At 42.8% G+C, this 22,563-nt stretch overlaps 1 protein-coding gene across 2 annotated transcripts in view; it reads left to right on the top strand.

Annotated features, from left to right (window-relative positions):
* ADAMTS3 (ADAM metallopeptidase with thrombospondin type 1 motif 3) overlaps positions 1-22,563 on the top strand; it is a 320,349-nt gene that overhangs the window by 167,898 nt on the left and 129,888 nt on the right. For both annotated transcript variants that reach the window (XM_033961379.1, XM_033961370.1), the window contains exon 5: positions 7,211-7,410. In XM_033961379.1, the coding sequence (XP_033817270.1) occupies positions 7,211-7,410 (200 nt within the window). The remainder of the gene's footprint in view (positions 1-7,210; positions 7,411-22,563) is intronic.

Here is a 22,563-nt window from a genome sequence, read left to right as displayed (position 1 = left end):
CACGGGAGACACAAAGGCGCCGCCGTGAATTTCTTCTTTTGAAACCTGGGGTTTTATCTTTGGGGGCAACTTTTTATTTAAGACATCCGTGTAAATGTATTGTGTGTTACCGTACTCTCAAATATGTGTTTTTTGAACCATCACAATTGACAAATTTCGTGGCAATGTCTCATCTGAATGCAAATAATCTTTGAGCCCTATAATTTGGTTATTGATGACCTCACTTCACTGCCATAGCTCTCAGTTTCTTATGTATTATTACTATTTTTCTTTATTATTTTGCCAATTTTCTTTAATTCTTGGATCTTAATTTGAGGACTTGAGCATAAATAGTATATTTGTTAATCTATGATTTATATTTGTATTGTATTTGATATCTATTCAATTATTTCTTTCTATACAAGTGTAATACTTGGAATTTAAATTGAAAAATAATAAAAGATTTAAACATTAAAAAAAAAAAAAAAGAAATAGCAAAATATGACAAGAACGAGGTGCCTACCGGTGCCTAAATAAAAGGCACCACAATCGCACCTATATAGGGCACTATTTTATTAAGAACATTATTTATTACTGGTACAATCAACTGTGTTGGCCCAGTTGGACTACTGTAATTCTATTTATTTGGGTATTAAACAGGGCAGTTTAGATCATCTCCATTTAATACAGAATACAGCGGCCAACCTTATTTTTGGAAAGAGAAAGTACGACCATGTTTCCCCATTGCTGAGAAAACTCCATTGGCTTCCAGTCCATCATAGGATACAGTTCAAGTGTGCATCTGTGGTTTTCAAACTCCTTTATGGAATATTTGACTCTTTGATTACCCTTAGTGGGAATTCCTTTAGATCCTGCTATTCAAGAATTACAACAATTCATAAATTAGCATTTCCTTCTCTGAAAGGTATTAAAAGCACTGGGAAGCTTAGTAAATCTTTTACTTTTAAATTGATGAGAATTTGGAATGGACTTCCAGATTCTCTAAGACTGGTAGATCAATTATTTCAACTTCAAAAAAGTTTAAAAACCTGGTTGTTTTCACAATAGTTAATCTGATTTTAGCTGTTGTATAGTAATTTTAAGCAATTCAACATATTTTTTTCTAACTTTTTCCATCCATCTAATCTAACCAATTTCTGATTTTATTCCACAGTTTTTACTTGCTGTGTTTCATTTTTTAACAAACTGTAAACCAAGTTGAGCTCCTTAGGGAGTAGATTCGGTATATAAAATGAAGATTAGATTAGATTAGATAGGTGCTTTAGGCTGCCGAATGCCAAAGTAGGCGTGGTCAATGCTGGAAGTGGCATTGGGGGCCTAAAGCGCCTACCTAGGTGTGATTCACGCAAAGATAGGTGACTGAAATGTAGGCCCGGAAACCCTGGCCTACATTTCAGCCACCTATCTTTGCCAGGGGATCTTGAAACTAGACCGCAGTTTACCATCAGTTGATAGCGGTAGGGGAATCTCTGATCAGCTGAGCAGGCAGGACTCTCCAAAACTGTGGCTTCGGGAGTCCTGCCAGCTCAGCTGATTGGGGAAATTACCCTGCCGTGATCAACTCAGCCCACTGCGGCAGGAAGAAGAACCCCCTCCCCCCAATTGGCAGGAGGGATGTCTACTCCCTCCTGCCTGAGGACACTCCCACATCCAAAATTGGCAGGAGGGATGTCCACTCCCTCCTGCCTGAACAACACTCCCATACCGTTACTGGAAAATTGGCATTCCCTCCTGCCGGAAGGCCCACCTCTTGAAAAAGGTGAACCTTCCCCTTCCCGGTGCATCCTGGGAGGGGCCTAAGTCCCTGATTGGCCCAGGTGCACCGGGAAGGTGCCTAAGGCTCTGATTGGCCCAAGCGACTAAGGGCCCTCACATAGGCAGGGTCTTAAACACCTGGACCAATCAGGGCTTTAAGCCCCTCCCAGTGCATCCCAGGGACTTCAATGTTCAGTATCCCAATAATGCAAAATGGGCTGGAGTAGGCTTTCATGGCAACTCCAGTAGCTGTGAAGCAAGTCCAGTGACAGGCAGACTTCTATAGTTTGTGTCCTATAAATGGCAAAGATAAAACAGGATCAAGTATGGGTATTTGAGCTCATACCTCGTCATATGTAATGAGTGTGGGTGCTGTGTATCTCAGTGGAAGAGAAGACATCTTCATGTTGAAATTAGTGAATACAATGCTAGAAATATTTTTAGATTATTGGAATAATCAGGTATTGATAATTTGAATTTAACTATAATGTAGCCATGATGATGTGGTTCTGGCTGTCTTGTCAGGCAGACTAGATGGCCCATGCAGGTCTTTACTGCAGTCATTTACTATGGTATTGTGTTTGATTTCAGAATCAGTAGTACAGAAAAGGCATTAAAACTAAGTGGATACAAGTCAAGCCAGGAGAGGGGTGAGAGAGTAGTAAAGAAGTGGCATGGTTTTAGTGTTGCATTTCTATGGCTGAAAACCTAAAATCAGAAGCTCTAAGAAGAAAGTGTAATCATTTGTGGACAGTGGGGTTCAAATCCTTAGTTACTGGGGGAATATATATTTTGTGCCTATATGTTTATGTGTGTGAGTCTGTGTACACTTGGAGGGGAGTAGTTATATATTGCACATGTGTTTGAGCTATGTGTGGGGAGAAAAAGAGGGAAAAAATACCTTCCTCTTCTGCTCTTCCTCCCCCCCACACCTAACATTTTTCCTTCTGCTTCTCTGAATGTTTCTTGAATTGTTCTTTGACGTTTAAACTGTAGAGTTTGTTCTGTGGATTAGTGAAACAAGCTCCTACTTTTTAGATCGATGAATGAAAAATGTGCAAGGGTGTGAAGGCTTTATAAGGTGTTGCATTTGAAAGCAAAAAGTATTCTGTGTTGTAATACTAATCCTTAACTTTTTAAACACAAGTTCTGGGAAGAATTTTAATGACAATATATTTATAATTAAACCACTGATCTCCACAGGATGTGCTGTAAAAGTCCAGCAAGATTATATTTTGTTAAGTATTAGCTTTCAGCTATTATACTATCAGTAGACCTTTTTAACTCTGTGCTCTAATGCTGTTAGCTTAAAAATTAACCACAAAGTAAGTTATACTGGAAATGACCATAAAGATAATGAGGCACCTAATGCTTTTCAACTAATACTACTTGCTTTTCCACAAACTTAACTTCTTGAACCTTAGCGTTTCTTTCTCAGTGGCTTTGTATAATCGTCAATGGTGTATTGGGTACCATGGTATACAACCCCCTAGTGGTGATGTGATACAATTACGTTACAATTTAATTATTACAATTAAATGTATGAGATGTTATAATCATGGTCAGATGTTTCAAAAGGTTTCTCCTTCAATTCACATCATCATAGAGGTTAAACATTTAAATATGTATTTATTGCAACTTAAAACAAAATAACAATTGAAGGTAAAATAAAACTAAATAGGTATGTAAAACAACAATTGTCATCAGATGTTTAAACAAGATAAATTAAATTTAAATATAAATGAAAAACAAAGCTAATTTAACATTCACATATGATCAAGTTTGCATTAATGACCTCATTATAGTTAGTGATAATATTCAAACCTCAAACAAGCATGTCATGCCTTTCAGCTTAATACCAACTTTATTCTAGGACATCCAAAACCACAGTTAAGTATTTGACTAGGTAACTCTTTTTAAAATCAGAATGTTTCTCAGTCCCAAAGTTCGTTCAAATACAAAAAGTATATATCTGTGTGTATACAAAAATAAAATATAAAAAAACCTGTTTTCACCAGTTTCACCAGTTTTCACCAGTTTCAATTGAGTATTGCTAAGTTGTTGCCCTGCCACCTGTCTGGAACCAGCAGCTCCTCTGAAGATTCAGACGATCCTATCTGTAACCAAATGAAAGGAAGCAAAACTCTAACCTCCCTGGATAAATGCAGGCTAAAATCAGTGTCTTCTTAGGCAAAGGTATTTTTAACTACATGTGCAAATGAACAGATAATTCTTTTATCCCTAAGATCGGGCAGCTCAAGGCAATCTGCTGCCTGAGGCGAGGGATGAGTTGGTGCCCCACCACCACCCCAAGCATCCAAAATAGGGGTAGGGCAAGGGCTGCCCCAACTATTAGGTAAGATTGGCCAGCTGCCTATAGCAGCAGCTTCTTAGAGGTTAGTAGCTTCATTAACACAGCAAATAACAGCAGTGCCTCACACACCACTCCTTTTAGGCTCAAGTCACCCATGTTTCAAGCAAAACAATAGATCCTTCCAGACTAACTCAAAGAACCAAGTTTCTCGCCACATATACTTTAACTTGCTTTTCAGCAAAAACACAAAGGAGATAGAGGATGCTTCTAGCTTCTAATATACTAAAAAGGAGTTTATTGGTATGAGCCTACATGGAAATGTTTTGGTGTACACCTATGTCAGGGGTCTTTTTACAGAAAGCAAACTCAATGCTCATGTACTCTGGGTTCAGTATTCAGTCTGTGCATACAGTAAATGTGTCCTACTCAATTTGTAGTCCCAAATAGGCTGGATCACGCACCTGACTCTTTACTGACCTGTTTCCTTGTTTTATATGTTTATTATCTAACCTTTATACTTTGTATTATAGGTACGAACGGTTGCTTTTCTATTAATTTTGTAGTTCCTTTCTTTATGGATTTGTTTTAGAACGTACACTACTTTGTCCTGCACTGACAGCTAAAAATGTTATAGCAAATCTGTAATAAAATAAATAAATCACACAGAGAGGTTATAAACAGCTGTCACACCAATGCATGCTTCAGACCGGCATTACCAAATGGAAGCTGAACCCACCATGTTGGGTCATATCAGTTCTGTTTTAGTGTATTGCAGTGCTCTCAAACTCAAACCCTTTGCAGGGCCACATTTTGGATTTGTAGGTACTTGGAGGGCCGCTGAAAAAATAGTTAATGTCTTATTAAAGAAATGACAATTTTGCATGAGGTAAAACTCTTTAGAGTTTATAAATCTTTCCTTTTGGCTAAGTCTTAATAATAATATTGTAATTTATAGCTAAAGAGGCTTTTATTTTACTTTTGTGATTATGATCAAATGGTACCTGGCGGGCCGCATGTGGACCCCGGGCTGCGAGTTTGAGACCACTGGTGTATTGTGACTTCTTTGACATTTTTGGCATCCTTGTCACCAAGGGCTGTCTTTGCTCTTCTGTGTGGTAGTGATACTATGGAGTGCTTCAGTTCTTGGTTCTCTTGACTGCTCTAGCTATGCAGGTGAAGTCAGTGGCATAGTAAGAGGGGGCAGGGGGCAGTCCATCCTGGGCACCATCTTGGTGGAGGTGCTGGCATCCATACACCTCTCTTTCCCCCCTCCCCCCACTCCTTCCTGACTTTCTCCTGCCACACGTATCTGCCCGTTCCCTTTACTTGTACCTCTTTAATTTTCCTGGCATGAGCAACATCACAAACTTGTTGCCCACATTGGTTTCTGCTCTCTGTGACATCACTTCTGGGTCCCGTGCCTAGGAAGTGACAACACAGGGAGAGCAGACGCGACGCGGGTAGCAAGTTTGAAATGCTGCTTGCGCTGGGAAAATTAAAGAGGTACGGGGGAAGGGAAGGAAATACACAAATGACGGGGGGGGGGGGAGGATTGGGAAGGAGCAGGAGGGGACAGAGAAGAGGGCAGGGGAAGGGTGCCACCGCCCGGGTGCCACTCACCCTCGCTAGGCTACTGGGTCAAGTTGTTTATATAAGTTTATGTGCATGTAAATGTGTCGCCAATTGGAGGTAGCATTCCTGATGACAGGATTGGGAAGGAGTTTGTACCATGTCAAGTCCTTCTTCCGAATTCCTACTGTTTGGGGGAATTTGTTTATACATTGACCTTTGGTCATTTTTTAATTTTTTAATTTTAATACATTTTGACCCCTTTTAACAAGCCGTGTTAGGGTTATCCTAGGACAAGCAGGTGGCATGTAAAATGCAATTCTGTAACAGGGTAGTCTTTTGCCCCATGTAAATAATATAGTAATAGAGTAGGGTTGGGCAACCATTGTCCTTGAGGTCCACAACCCAGTCAAGTTTTCAAAATTTCTGCAATTAATATGTACGAGTTTGATTTGTATTTACTTCTTATATTGTATGCAAATAGAGCTCATGCATATTCATTGTGGAAGGTCTTGCAAACCTGACTGGATTGTGGTCCTCAAGCATTGTGGTTCCCCACCCTTGGTCTGAGGTATGTAGGGAGATCTCTGCCTGAGTTGGATGAAGCAGTGGAAAGAACATTAGCAGGACGATAGACTGATTGAGAGAAAAATTTGACAATACATTGGTAAGGAATTTGGGATGGTACCAAACACAGAAAAGTAGCACCTGTAACTGTAAGGGAACAAACTTGTGGATGGGACATGGGAGGGCATGGACTTAAACTTACACATACAGTTTACAGAATAATATAAGTTGTGCATGTTTCATGACACACCTAGGCATGCTCATTTACACCTGCCATTGACTTGGTGTAGAGCAGTAGTTCCCAACCCTTTTCTGGAGGACCCCCCAGGCCAGTCATATTTTCAGGATAGCCCTAATGAATATGCATGGAGTAGATTTACATGCCTGGCATCTCCATTATATGCAGATCTCTCTCATGCATATTCATTAGGGCTATCCTGAAAACCTGACTGGCCTGGGGTTCGGAACCACTGGTGTAGAGAATCATGCTTAAATTTGCCAATGCAGGTTTATGCTTGTGGAGGAGTGGTCTAGTGGTTACAGGTGCTGTCTCAGCACCCTGAGGTTGTATGCTCAATCCCAGCGTTGCTCCTTTTGACCCTGGGCATGTTACATAACCCTCCATTGGCCCGGGTACATAATTAGATTGTGAGCCTGCTGGTACAGTTACGGAAAATACTTAAGAGGACCTGATAACAATAAAAAAAATTGTAGACCATCCTGAACTTCCCCAAGTTAGGATGCTATATCAAATGCCAACAAACATATTATATAACAAAATTGGGGTGCCCAGATGCCATTATAGAATAGGTGGACCCTGTGCAGCATTGGGGGTACCTAAATGGTGCCACCATTTTAGAATCGCCTCCATTCTTTTGAGAATTGAAAGGTATACATACATTTTACCCCAAACAAAAAAAACCTGTGAACCCAATAGCAGGTGTACAAATGTGAGCAAAATTACCTCTCAAGGGGCAATAACCAAACCTCTCTCTTTGTTCACAGAATCCGCCCCTGCCGGTTTTGATGATTTAGATAAACTTTACAACAATATCCAACGGAGTGCAAATGATACACAGAGGCGGCGCAGGCATGCTGGAGACCATGACTACAATATCGAGGTGCTTCTGGGTGTAGACGACTCGGTCATCCGCTTCCATGGCAAAGAACACGTTCAAAACTACCTCCTCACCCTTATGAATATTGTGAGTATCCATCTTCTTCTAATATAGCAGCTTTGTCATATAAAAGGATTTGGGGGTATGCATGTATATATCAGCTTACTAAATAGCTACAAATATCTATTGGACAGTCTCCCAGTGTTCACTGAAGACATTGGGATCAAGGGGGTTTCTCTGAGTTTACCCAGATCTGTGTCTTACTATAATTTCCAAAAACTTCACAATATGTGCTCTTTGTATAAAACAAATCAATAAGTACACTGAGCTATATCACTGGTGGGCGTTTATATATCACATATAACTAGTTAGAGTCATATGCATTTTTTTAAGAAGGAGGAAAATTCTCAGAGGAGTCTTGCAGTATACTTGTATAGTCTTGCAGTATACCGTATTTTCTCGCATATAACGCGCGCGTTATACGTGGTTTTTACATACCGCGCATACCCTTGCGCGTTATACGCATGAGGGCGTTGTACAAAATTTTTTTTACATAGTTCCCCCCCGACGTCCGATTCACCCCCCCCCCCGCAGGACCGTTCGCACCCCCACCCCGAAGGACCGCTCGCACGCACCCGCACCCGCACCCCCACCCCGAAGGACCACTCGCACGCACTCCTACCCGCATCCCCACCCTGAAGGACCGCTCGCACCCCCACAGCCTCCCGACTTCCCCCCCCATCATGTAGAAACTCCTACCGGTATCCTGCTGCTTCCTCTTGGCGGTCCCGACACCCGACACAATCGGGGCAAGAGGGAGCTCAAGCCCTCTTGCCCCCCCAACTCCCCGACACGATCGGGGCAAAAGGGAGCCCAAGCCCTCTTGCCCTGCCGACTCCCCAACTCCCCGACAATATCGGGCCAGGAGGGAGCCCAAGTCCTCCTGGCCCTTGTGACCCCCCCCGCTAGTTGTTCGGGCCAGGAGGGAGCCCAAACCCTCCTGGCCACGGCGACCCCCTACCCCCACCCCGCACTACATTACGGGCAGCAGGGATCCCAGGCCCTCCTGCCCTCGACGCAAACCCCCCTCCCCTCAATGACTGCCCCCCCCAAGAACCTCCGACCGCCCCCCCCAGCCAACCCGTGACCCCCCTGGCTGACCCCCACGACACCCCCACCCCCCTTCCCCGTACCTTTGTGTAGTTGGCCAGACAGACGGGAGTCAAACTCGCCTGTCCGGCAGGCAGCCAACGACGGAATGAGTCTGGATTGGCCCATCCATCCCAAAGCTCCGCCTACTGGTGGGGCCTAAGGCTCCTGGGCCTATCAGAATAGGCCCGGGAGCCTTAGGTCCCACCTGGGGGCGGGGCCTGAGGCACATGGGCCCAACCCGACCATGTGCCCAAGGCCCCGCCCCCAGGAGGGACCTAAGGCTCCTGGGCCTATTCTGATTGGCCCAGGCGCCTTAGGCCCCACCAGTAGGTGGAGCTTTGGGACGGATGGGACAATCCGGCCTCATTCCGTCGTTGGCTGCCTGCCGGACAGGCGGGTTTGGCTCCCGTCTGTCCGTCCAACTACACAAAGGTACGGGGAAGGGGGGTGGGGGTGTCGTGGGGGTCGGCCAGGGGGGTCACGGGTCGGCTGGGGGGGGCGGTCGGAGGTTCTTGGGGGGGGCCGTCATTGGGGGGAGGGGGTTTTGCGTCGAGGGCAGGAGGGCCTGGGATCCCTCCTGCCCGTAATGTAGTGCGGGGTGGGGGTAGGGGGTCGCCGTGGCCAGGAGGGTTTGGGCTCCCTCCTGGCCCGAACAACTAGCGGGGGGGTGGGTCGCCAGGGCCAGGAGGACTTGGGCTCCCTCCTGGCCCGATATTGTTGGGGAGTTGGGGAGTCAGCGGGGCAAGAGGGCTTGGGCTCCCTTTTGCCCCGATCGTGTCGGGGAGTCGGGGGGGCAAGAGGGCTTGAGCTCCCTCTTGCCCCGATTATGTCGGGGAGTCGGGACTGCCAAGAGGAAACAGCAGGACACCGGTAGGAGCTTCTACATGATGGGGGGGGGTCGGGAGGCTGAAGGGGAGCGAGCAGTCCTTCAGGGTGGGGGTGCGGGTGTGGGTGGGAGTGCGTGCGAGCGGTCCTTCGGGGTGGGGGTGCGGGTGCGTGAGAGCGGTCCTTCAGGGTGGGGGTGCGAGCGGTCCTGCGGGGGGGGGTGTGAATCGGACATCGGGGGGGCATCAGGCTTTCAGGGTGGAGACAGGACTTCAAGGGGGAGAGGAGAGTCGGGGAGGGCGAAAGGAGAGTCGGGGTGGCCAGAGGAGAGTCGGGGCGGGCGAAAGGAGAGTCGGGTAGCATGCGCGGCATACGGGTGTGCGCGGTATATAAAAATTTCTGTACATAAATTTGTGTTTTTCGCGCGCTATACCCGTGTGCGCGTTTTACACGGGTGCGCGTTAGCTACGTGAAAATACGGTACTTGTATAGTTTAAGTGACTTGTATAGTTTAAGTGACTGCTTCATCAGAGAAGCCTTTAATATTTAAGTGTCTTATGTCCATCATTATCACAACATCAAACCTCCCCTTTTTGTGAAACATAATGTGAATTGTAATGGCCACATCAATGATTTGTATCCATTTAAATATGAAACATGCTTGACAAAAAATTACAAACTGAGACTTAGATGCACTAAAGAGGATCGGTAAGACCGTGTGGGTCTGCTCTGATCCGATTTTTGGCTGATTCAAAAAGAGCTATTGAGGCACTAAAAGGTTTGCATGCAGATGATTTGTGCGGAGGTTCATCGCAATCGCTGACTCTCCCATTCGATTGATCACTATGAGAGTGACTCTCACACATGCGCAGAGCTGGCAGAGGAAGCCTGAACAGCTGAGAGGCAAGGGAAGCCCCAAAATCATCCTCCTGTCACTGTTGTTCAGGGCAGGAAACTTTTTTTTTTAAATGGGCACAGATGCTGTGCGTTTCACATGCACATCTGCTCCTTTAAAAAAAAAAAAAAAATAGCCCTCCTACCAATAGCCCTCCCAATAACCCCTGCCGAACAAGGCACCGGGAATCCCCCTCCCCCCGCACTAAATTGTCAGGAGGGATGCCCATTCCCTCCTGCCATGCCGCCCTCCCCCCACAAAAAAAAAAAAATGACAAGAGGGATACCCACTTCCTCCTTCCATCCCAACCCTTCCCCCTGTGGCAGTGAAATGGCAGGAGGGATGCCCACTCCCTCCTGCCTTCAAAGGCCAACCCCTGTGCCAGACGCCCACCCCAAACATCCCTTTCCCCCTAAAAAAAAGCAAGAGGGATGCCCATTCCTTCCTGCCCCCGCCCCCCCATACCTTTCAAGGAAGTTGGGAGCAGGAAAGATGCTCCGTTACTCCTCTTTCAAGGTCTGCCTGTCCAAAATGGTGGGCCTTCTCCTTCCCGGTGCATCATGTGATGATGGGGAGGGGCCTAAGACTGTGATTGGCTCAGATGCCAAAGAATCCTCTCTCTGTAACCTGGGCTACAAGGGTGAGGAATCTAAGGCCCTTATTGACTTGACCTGTTGGTTTTTTTGGATTGCTAAAACCCTTACTTTTTTGTGCCTAGCCAAGCGATGTTAGTGCATCAATTGCTTGGCTAGTTTGCATGGGGTTTTAGCTAATTTGCATGGCCAAATCGGAAAATGGGCGATCAAGGGGAAAAAAGCGCTGTGAGCCGTTTTGAGTGTCAGGTCAGCAAATTTGATCATCACTAAAGCTGTCAAAACAGATTTAGCGATGATTGCTGGCTTTAGTGCATCTGGGCCTGAATGTTTAATCTACCAAACACATAGTGATTACAAAATCATTTATCCGAGATGAATCCCACAGATTATTAAGACCTGGCCCAACTGGGATCCTCATTTTGACTCTTCCTCAGGGGCCCTTTAAAAGTTCGCATATCTGTAAAGTTTGACCTTCATCCATCACAGTTTCACTCCAAACTTTTGAACAGCAAGCCTAGTTTCCTCAGGTGGAAGACGCCGCCTTGAATAACTTCCTGCAGAGAAATGTTCACCAGATTTGATAGATTAAAAATATCACTGTCCCAGGGCCGGATTTAGACATGCTGGGGCCCAGGGCAGAAATTAAGGAGGGGCCCCTGATCCCTTCTCCTCCCTGCAACTCCCCTCCCCCTATCTCCCGACCTGCTATTACTACCACAAATAATACAACTTTAAATGACTTCTGCACAACAAAACCCAGACAGAGCTTTACAAAATTGAGAACAAGGGATCACAAATAGAAACTGCACAAGTCACTTTGCCAAGACCAATGATGAAAACACCACCCCAGTAAGGGCACGAAAACAGTCACAAAATAGTGCCTTGGGTGTTTGAGGTGTGGCATTAAAAATTCACTTGCTATTAGTCTTGTCCTCAATTATTTTTTAATTGACACATTGGACATCTCTGAATTTTCCTTATTCAGTTGGTCTGAAAATTACACACTCTTCAAAGCACAGTGGCACTATTGATAAGAGTTGTTGTATATATTTTTGGATATTTAATGTGCCACTTCAGTTTTTCTTGTGATCTTATGTAACTTTCTTGAAGTTGGCTGATATAAGAATTTTTCTTCCCTATTCGTGTGACCAGGTGCTTTCCCTTTGCAACTTGCCATGGATGCATACTAGCTGCACCTGGATGCATATTTGCACCTGATTTTGCGTGGGTAGAATTTGTAAGGGAAACGACACATGCCATTTTGAAAGTAGAATCTATGTGCATTATTTTCTCAGTCCAACCAAAACACATTTCCTGGGAACACCTTGCCTAAATATGACTAATACAGTGTTAGCTATTAACCAAACTGTGGGGGGAGCAATCTTCAAAATCAGTCTGTGCAGATAAATTACTGTTTACCCAAGGACATAGCTTTGAAATGTGTTCTTCTGTATGAAGTTAGAAATTAGTGATGTATAAAAGTCATGGAAGATTTATTTAGACATGAGAGCTGCATAGAGTCATGAGATGATATCATTCCTCTAGCAAGATCCATTGAAAAAAAACTTCCTCTGTAAAGAGCAAACCTTTTGAAGGAATGAAGTTTCTGCATAGCATATGGTCAGGTATCAAAATAGGCTCAAAACCTATCAACAAACAAATCTGCAAAGAAATGCATTTATTAATGAACATACCTGAAATAGTCGCTGGAAAGTCAGAGACACCGTTACCGCATTTGTCAGTAACTAACCCTTTCTTCTACTAAACCGCGCTAGCGTTTTTAGCGCAGGGAGACGCGCTGAATGGCCCATGCTGCTCCCGACGCTCGTAGAGTTCTTATGAGCATCGGGAACCGCACAGGTCATGCAGCGTGGCTCCCGGCGCTAAAAACGCTAGCGCGGTTTAGAAGAAGAGGCCCTAAATTTTGTTATCTGCATCTTTTATTGTTAACAATTGTTTGACTTGGTACGCTGCAGCTCATTCAGCAGACCTGCTGCACATGTAATAGATGGCAAGAACAAATTAACAAGATAGATTGTTTTAGACATGTTGCTCTTTCCTTTTTCATGCCTTCTTGATGTAGGCAACCACCAAAATGTGGCTGCATTGGTTTTGTTTTATTCAATAAGGGCTTCATTCTATAAGATGCGCACCATGTATAGAATCCAGGGGATAGTCTACAACAGCATTTGTCTGATGCAACACACTAGTGTGCCATGGCTGCTCCCCAGATGTGCTGCGGAGTCCACAGGAATCCTGCGGGCATAGGTGGTTTTGATTTCTTGAATTAAACTATTTAGGCACCAGGGTATTTTGGGCTATTTAGCACATTTTTTTAAAAAAAAATTTATTTATGCTTTTACAATTTACAAATCAATCAATACTTGAAAGGAAATATAAGAATCCAATAGGAAAAACAAGTACTAATTATATAATAATATAATAATAAACACATAGTGACTATGACTAAAATCCACAATTTGAGAGGAGAAGGAATCAATCACTTCCAAGGATAGTTGAATATAAAAATTAAAAACGAAATTAATCAAATAACAAAGTGCAGTTGAAGTTATTTAACTAATGGCCTGCTTGGCTGATTCCATGGAGGTGTCTGGAATTCTTGTGGTTACTTTACCTTCAAGAAAAAACTGCAATTGATCAGGTTCATAAAAAATATATCTATTACTCTGATAAGTAATGCAGCATTTACAGGGGAAACGTAATTGAAAGGTTGCCCCTAGGCTCAAAACAGACTGACGACAGGCCAAAAACTTCTTACATCTGGCTTGTGTCCACTTGGATACATCAGGAAATTTAGAAATTTTGCATCCGTGAAATTCCACCTTGTCAGTCCTATAGAATAGACGGAGGATTGCTTCTTTATCTTGAAGAAAAACAAAAGTTACCAATAAAGTAGCTCTAGTCATTATTTCTTCTTGAGATATCTCCAGCATACCAGTGAGATCCAATTCTCCTGGTACTGCGTTCCCTTTGTCTTTATCCTCTTTGGTAAATTTAAGTAATATATCTTTTGTAAGGGTGGCATATTATTTTCAGGGAATTTCAAAACGGTATTTAGAAAAGACTGAAATAATTCCCTAGGAGATTGAAATTTGGAAACAGGAAAGTTTAAAAATCTCAAGTTCAAATTCCTATTAGCGTTTTCCAGATTTTCAATTTTCCTAGCAAATAAAGCTTTATCCTTAAGTTGTAAATTAGTAGTAATCTTCTCATCTGCCACAGATTTCTCCAATTTGTCCATTCTAAGAGACTGTTGCTGGAATTTCTCTTCAAAAGTTTTAAATTTACTATTAGAATTTATTTAGCACATTTTAAAACATTAAATAAAATATGTAAAAAAAATTTTACTATCATAGATTTGATTGGCTACAGGGTGTTTAATATGATGTTTGTGGGTGATTCCTGCCTGACACTCATGGGTGCTATTTGCGGTGATAAACCCTGGTGAACTTGAGATAAACTTGCACACAAGTTCCCATGAACTGATCAAACACCCTGCATTCATTAACTAATTTTTTTGAATTTTACTGACTTAAATAGGCTTTGACAAATAGGCAAATGGCTGGAAAACCGAAAGCAGAGAGTGGGCATAAATGGGAAGTTCTCCGACTGGGAGAAAGTGACTAGTGGTGTACCCCAGGGCTCGGTACTTGGGCCGATCCTTTTTAATATTTATATCAATGACCTGGAGGAAGGAACATCCAGTGAGATCATCAAGTTTGCAGACGATACAAAACTATGCCGGGCGATCAGATCGCAGGAGGATAGAGAGAAACTCCAGAGCGACTTGTGTCGGTTAGAAACATGGGCGGAGAAATGGCAGATGAAGTTCAATGTGGAGAAATGCAAGGTAATGCATTTAGGCAATAAGAATAAGGAATACGAGTATACAATGTCAGGTGCAACTCTGGGGAAGAGTGAACAAGAAAAGGACCTGGGTGTACTGATAGATAGGACCCTGAAGCTGTCGGCACAATGTGCGGCAGCAGCAAAGAAGGCAAATAGAATGTTGGGCATGATAAAGAAAGGAATCTCGAGTAGATCGGAGAAAGTTATAATGCCGCTTTATAGGGCAATGGTCAGACCACACTTGGAATACTGCGTCCAACATTGGTCTCCCTACATAAAGAAGGATATAAAACTGCTGGAGAGGGTGCAGAGACGAGCAACAAAACTGGTGAAGGGTATGGAGAAACTGGAATACGAGGACAGACTTATAACACTAGGATTGTTCTCCCTTGAGAAAAGGAGACTGCGTGGGGATATGATCGAGACCTTCAAAATACTGAAAGGAATTGACAAAATAGAGCAGAGAAGATTATTTACATTGTCCAATTTGACACGGACTAGAGGACATGTAATGACAGGTTCAGGACTAATGTCAGGAAGTTCTGCTTCACTCAGAGAGTGGTTGACACCTGGAATGCCCTCCCAGAGGAGATTATTGCGGAATCGACCGTCCTAGGCTTCAAGAGCAAACTAGATGCATATCTCCTTAAGAGAGGCATATAAGGATATGGTGGACTATAAATTACGCCAGGTGTACACCTGGCAGGGCCTCCGCGTGTGCGGATCGCCGGATTGATGGACCGAAGGTCTGATCCAGAGATGGCAGTTCTTATGTTCTTATGTTATGTTCTTATGACAGGCTGGTATCTTAATGCATTCTGCTTCATTTTTTCAATCAAGTTCCTTATATTCAACTTGATGTATTTTATCTGTTCTATGTATTACTTCTTTCCCTGCCATGCCGGTATTTTCTGCATTATAAATGCTTTCTGCCTTTATCTGTTTTTAAGTCCATTATTCTAATTTGTATTTTATCTGTATCCCATGTATTAGCTCACCTTGTGAACCGCCTAGAACTTTTTTGGTATGGCGGTATATAAGAATAAAATTATTATTATTAAATCAGTCTATAAAGCCCTCAATCCAAATGGTGCCTCAAGAACAGAGAGCAGGTCTTTTTCTATTCCCATTGGTGTCACTATCACCCCAGTAGTTTAACATCGCCCCCTTACTTCCCTTTCCCCTGTTCCCTCCTAGGTGAAGCATAGTTTTCCTACCTCCCTCTGCTCCCGCAGGCCTTAATACTTTCAGCATTATCTGGCACTATTGGCAATGATTACAGTGGGCTTTCTCTCTGGCCAGCCCAGGGGTCCTTCCTTCTATCACAACTTTCTGTTACTGAATGGGAAAAACATGGCACAGGGAAAGCTTCAGACGAGTTGAAGGAAGCTAAATGTAATCGCTGCCAGCCAATGCTGCAAATCTGTAGTCCCATGAGGAGGACATAGGAATTGCCAAAGGTCCATCAAGCCTAGTATCCTGTTTCCAAGTCCCAAGTGCCTAGCTAGATCCCAAGTAGCAAAACAGATTTTATGCTGCTTATCCTAGGAATAAGCAGTGAATTTCCCCAAGCCATCTCAATAATGGCTTATTGACTTCTCTTTTAGGAAATTATTCAAGCAATTTTTTTTAAACCCCATTAAGCTAACTGATTTCACCACATTCTCCTGCAAATAACTCCAGAGTTTAATTACACATTGTGTGAAGAAATATTTTCTCCGGTTTCTTTGAAATCTACTACTTAGTAGCTTCATGGTATACCCCCTAGTCCTAATATTTTTGGAAAGAGTGAACAAGCAATTCACATCTACCCTTTTCACTCCACTCATTATTTTATAGACCTCTATCATATCTTCCCTGAGATGTCTCTTCTTCAAGCTGAAGAGCCCTAGCCGCTTTAGCTTTTATAGTTTTCATCACCCTTCTCTGTACTTTTCCTAATTCCGCTATATCTTTGAGATACGGCGACCAGAATTGCACACAGTATTCGACATGCAGTCACCTCATAGAACAAACTAAACTAAACTAAACCTTAAGTTTATATATCGCATCCTCTCCTTAGAGATGGAGCTCAGCACGATTTACAGGCACTTTAATATAAGGAAGGAAAAACATAATAAGAGTTAGTGATTATAAAGAGCGTAGCGAGATTTACATTTTTGAGAATAGCCAAGTTTTCAGATGCTTTCGAAATAATTGGAAGGGGCCCAGATTCTGCAGCAGGGCAGGAAGGTTATTCCAAAGCTCAGTGATTTTGAAGAAAATAGATTTCCCTAATTTTCCAGCATAAATAACTCCTTTTAATGAGGGGAAAGATAGTTTAAGTTTTTGGATGGATTTGTTAGTGTCAGGTCTCGTAGAATTCCAAGATGGTGGAATTAGAGGAGGAAGAATGCCAAGCAGGCACACTTAAAGTGAACCCTAGAAATTACTGGATGCCAGTAAAGTTTTGGCAGAAGCAGGGAAACATGATCAAATTTACTTTTTGCGAAGATCATCCTAGCCGCAGTATTTTGGATCTGCTGAAGTCTTTGGAGACTTTTCTTAGTTAGACTTAGATAGATGGAGTTGCAGTTTTCCAGCCTGGAAAGAATGACTGATTGTACAAGGACAGCAAAATGTTGTTGGTGGAAGCAGGATCTCACTTTTCTCAACATGTGGAGACTAAAAAAAAACCATTTTTTTACCAGAGTGTTGAGATGGTCGTTAAATGAAAGTGTAGAGTCAATAATGACGCCCAAAACTTTGCTTGAGAATTCAATCTGCAGTGTGGGACCAGAAGGTAATGAATGAGTGTGGGTAGCTCATCTAATTTTGGTCCAAGCCAAAGTAATTTTGTTTTGGACTCATTCAGCTTCATTTATACAGTAAGGGCCCAGGATTGGAGTTTTGTTATGCATGCTGTTATATTCTCAGTGAGGTTGGTAAGATTCGAATCTATCTCAAGAAGGACAAGGATGCCATCTGCATATGTGTATAATTTTTCAGAGGGAGATAGTTAAAAAAAGTTTCAAAGTAGACATATAGATGTTGAAAAGAATAGGGGACAGAGGTGATCCCTGCAGGACTCCGCATAACGTCTTCCAAGGAGAAGACATGGTGCCATTCATATTAACAGTGTATGAATGAGAACGTAAGAATTTTGAGACCCAGTCTAAGATTGTGGAATCAATGCCTATCTCAGAAAGTTGGTAAATTAGAATATCGTGGTGGACAACATTAAAGGCTGCTGATAGATCGAACTGTAAGAGGATAGCAAACTTATTACAAGAGTGTAGTTGTCGAACCTTTAAAATTAATAAGGCCAGTAGGGATTCGGTGCTGAACTTAGGTCTGAAGCCGTATTGGCAAAGTAAAAGAATGGAGAATCTCTCTAAATAAGATGAGAGCTGAGTAGATATGATAGACTCTAGCATTTTGGTCAGGAGAAGAATATTCGCTATGGGACGATAGCTGGATGGTGAAGATGGATCTAGATTGGATTTTTTTAGTAATGGGTTCAGGGCAATGTCCCCAATTTCTACAGAAAATAGGCCTGATAGTAAGGCAGAGTTTATAAGTCTGGTGAGAAATGAAATAGCCTGCGTGAGAATTTTCTTGTATAGGTAAGAAGGAAACGGGTCCAGGGCACATTTGCAAGATTTTAATTTGTGGCACAATTTTGAAACCTGGGCTTCGGATACATGCTCAAAGACTGTCCAGGATCTGTCTACTGGGATAGGGTTAGTGTCGCTGGGCACCAGAGAATTGTAAGTGACTGCTGATGGAAAAGAGCTTCTTATAATAGCAACCTTTTCATTGAAAAATTGTGCTAGGTCATCCACTGCTGGAGAGGAGGGGAGTATAGAGGAGCGCCAGATGTTAAACAATGTACTGCTTTGGTTACTGAATCTGATGATTTTATCACCGTAGAAATTCTTCCTTGCTTTGTTAAATACTGTGTTATAGAACCTAATACTGTCCCTCCAAGACTGTTTATCTGCAGGGGATTTAGATTTTTTCCATTTATGCTCCAGTACTCGGCATTTCTGCTTCAGTTCTCTGTGGTACGGAAAATACCAGGGGGTCTTACTGGAGTAGGAGACAGTCTTAGTAAATAGAGGAGCAAGAGAGCAGTAGGTAGTCTCAGTGAGGTTTACCCAGTTGTGCCAGTTGGCTTCTGGGGCATCGGGCTTGGGACAGTAGGAAAACTAATTAAGAAATTGGGCCCAGAACTGTTCATTCACAATTTTTTCGCAGAAGATAATGGATTTAGAGGCACGGGGTTGAACCCCAAGGTGAGACATGAAAATGGGGAGACAGAAGGTACCTAAAAAATGGTTGGACCAAGGGACTTGTTCCCAACGAACACCTTCTGCTGAAGTTTCGTAATCAGTAAGGTCAAGGAAACTGATGATATCTAGAGTGTACCTCTTAAGCTCTGGAATGCATTGCCAGAAGATGTGGTAACAGGAAAAGTCCATAGTCTGCTGTTGAGACAGACATGGGGGAAGCCACCGCTTACCCTGGATCGGTGGCATGGAATGCTGCTTCTTTTTTGGGTTATTGCCAAGTACTTGTGACTTGGATTGACCTCTGTGAAGATGAGATACGGGCTAGATGGACCATTGGTCCGACCCAGTAAAGCTATTCTTATGTTCTTAAGGTGAGTAAGGGAAAATTGAAGGGAGGTAAAGAGGTAGAGAGGTATCAGGTAAGAGGAGTGGGGAAGTGGGATGACAGGAGTCTGTAAGTATGGGTGTGGGGTGAGAAATGGGTCAGAGAAGCAAGGAAGTTTAAGTTAAGGTAGATAGAGGAACACAAACAAGCAATCTAGCTCTAAATAACTCTGCAGTTATTCAGACAAATATGGAGCTCTAGCACTCCAGCACAACCAAATTACTAGTGGGTCAAAAGACACTCACCGTATGCACTTTTAAAACAGGTCTAACTGCAGGTGTCTTTGGAAATGCCCAAACCAAATCGTCTTAGTTTCCGTTATGTCACTTATATGTCTAGTCGCTAAGCACACTCACGGTACACCCATGTTAATGCCAGGACATCGTTTCATAAACCTTTTGACTATGTGACTTAAGACATTTCTGGATTTCCTGCACGTTTCGACCGCTTCTGTGACAGTTTTTGGATATCTTTATTGTTTGACAATGAGCCCCTTAATGTGCAGGAAAACCCCATGTAAGGAAGTCACTTTTTACTGTGACTTAGGGCCTCTTCTATCAAACTGCGCTAGCAGTTTTTAGCGCATAGAGCCGCGCTGAATGATCCGCACACTGCTCCCGATGCTCATAGTAACTCTTGAGCATCGGGAGCAGCACGGGCCATTCAGCGCGGCTCACCGCGCTACAAACTGCTAGCGCAGTTTGATAGAAGAGGCCCTTAGTAAAAGGATCATAGTAGTTGATGAGCTTCGATTTATATGATAAAACCTGCATCGGTACCTTAATGTTTCTATACTGCTTATGATTAATTCAAGTTGCACTTCATAGTACTTTTTTTTTTTTTAATTTATTTTGTTCTGTTATTCCAATTTATATATGCAAGAAGCATGGAAGAAATACTCTAGCAGTAAAAATATATTTGGTTAAAGCAGTAACTGGGGCATGTGCCAGCTTGATCTGACCCTGTGGGTTCATACTGGCACTTTAGGCTTCAATTGCTAGAAGTACATTAGTTCAAAAGAAAAATGTATTAAGTTCGGATTTTTAAACTTACATTACTCTAAGGGTTATTATGAATCAGCTTTGTTTGGAAAACCTGTTGAGCCAGATGAATTTAGGGATGGTTGACCTCACTAAGTGGTGGATTAAGAGATTAAATTACAATAGCATAAATTCAAATGAAACAAGACGTCTTCATTTCCTTTAGCTTTTATTAAGATTTCATAGAACAGTACATCTTCTCAGTATATACATTCTGGCATGCATTTGATACTATCAATTAAAGTAATAATGTTATACAGTAAAAGACAGGAAGAAAGAACATGCACACTCATTTTTAAAATCCCTGTGCACACTTTATCATCCATCTGGTCTATTTTCCTAAATATATACAAGAAAACCCCATCCTATTCTAGGAGCTGCTTGCTGCCAGCAAAGATTTTGAAGAGGTGGGCGGGCAGAGAGGAGAAAAGATGCCAGCGCTCCTGCCGAGATGGTACACACCCCTGCACCCCCTCGCTATGCCTTTGCCCCCTACGGAGTTCTACCGGCCCTAATTCTAGTGTCCATTTCTATTTATTGAATCTCTGTAGTCCACACCCGCTGGGTTTGCAGGAAATATCAGCTTATTCTCCTCCTATTCTAGAGTCCTTAGGGCAGAGGAAACTTCCACCCTCCCACTGTCTAATAGTGCAGGTGGTTTCTACACTGACAAAATAAAAATGTCCCCAGCTTTTCTCCTGTGTGCTAGGTAAATCCTTCCTTTCTCTCTCATGTTGCGCATCCCTGTCTCTTGCTGGGGAGGAGGAAAGAAAACGAGCAAGGCAGAAAGGCTACTACTCATGGCAAGAAGTTTGAGCTGCCAGCCTCCCTCCAACTTGCCAAAAAGGAAAACAAAATTCACTGGGTAAATATTCAGCTGGTGGTGCTCAGCATTTTGCCGACTGCTGCTGGCGCTATCCTGGAAACTGAATGCCGGGCCATTGTCCAAGTTTCCACATTAAATTTCTGGGTTTGCGGTGCCAGCTAAACCAGAGCTGTTTAAGTACAATATTCGCTTGGAAACAAACAGGAGAAACTTCTTTCACACCAGTGAACAGCGAAACAAAACAACAAAGGTGACCGATTGGTGCTCAGTCTCTTTTATTGTGATGGACTCGACATGATCGTGTTTCGGCCCACAAGGGCCTGCCTCAGGAGTCTTGTGGCGAGCAGAACGTACAAAATCCACAAATTTTCAAAACATTCTATAAAACACTGCAGCTTGGACGAATAGCGTATGCTGCTGCCCGTGGTTAATGTGGTTGGCTCGTTTCCTAGCAAGGAAAAACGCCATGCCAACTTTTAATTAGTCCATCAAATCACTTTCAGGCAGGAAAAAATTATGTTTCTGATGACAAATAGAAGTGTGTTTGGTTATTAAAATTTTTATCACTTACATATATAAATTTGTAAAATGGGTCAAACTCATCCCTTCCATGTATAAGTGCAAATACCTCTGCTTGAAAACTGTCGGGTATGAACATTTGAAAAATGTCTGCTCCTGCTTGATGCATTGGCAAATACACATGTACTTCAAGCACTTTTGAAAAGGTTCTGCACTGGGAGATCTTTTTCTAAAATACCATAAGATGGAGAGTTTATTTCATGTGGACAATATTCCATACAGACACTATCTGTTGCAGCTGACGCTTTTAATCATGATTGGATCATACCATTTGTGATGATAATACCTCCGACTGTTCCATTTGATGCTACAGACTTAAGACTCTTGAAGCAGGGAGAGGAATGGCCAGTAGGAAAAAGAAGGTATTGATGCCCCTGTAAGACTCTGGTAAGAACTCGTTTAGAATATTGTGTACAATTCTGTCGACCGTACTTTCAAAAAGATATAAATGTAAACAGGACGGAGTTGGTCCAGAGGAAGGCTGCTAAAATGGTTGGTAGTTTATGTCATAAGACATATGGGGACAGACTTAAAGATTTCAATATGTATACTTTGGAGGAAAGGCAGGAGAGAAGATATGATAGAGACATTTAAATCGCAACAAATTTCCAAAATGTTACTCACCAGCAGTGGGTTTTACCTAGGACAGGGGTGTCCAATGTCGGTCCTCGAGGGCCGCAATCCAGTCGGGTTTTCAGGATTTCCCCAATGAATATGCATGAGATCTATTAGCATACAATGAAAGCAGTGCATGCACATAGATCTCATGCATATTCATTGGGGAAATCCTGAAAATCC

This window comes from Geotrypetes seraphini, chromosome 1, assembly GCF_902459505.1.
Source record: "Geotrypetes seraphini chromosome 1, aGeoSer1.1, whole genome shotgun sequence".
Classification (NCBI taxonomy): domain Eukaryota; kingdom Metazoa; phylum Chordata; class Amphibia; order Gymnophiona; family Dermophiidae; genus Geotrypetes; species Geotrypetes seraphini.
The sequence above is the reverse complement of the archived record's forward strand: the minus strand, read 5'-3'. Positions and strand labels throughout refer to the sequence as shown.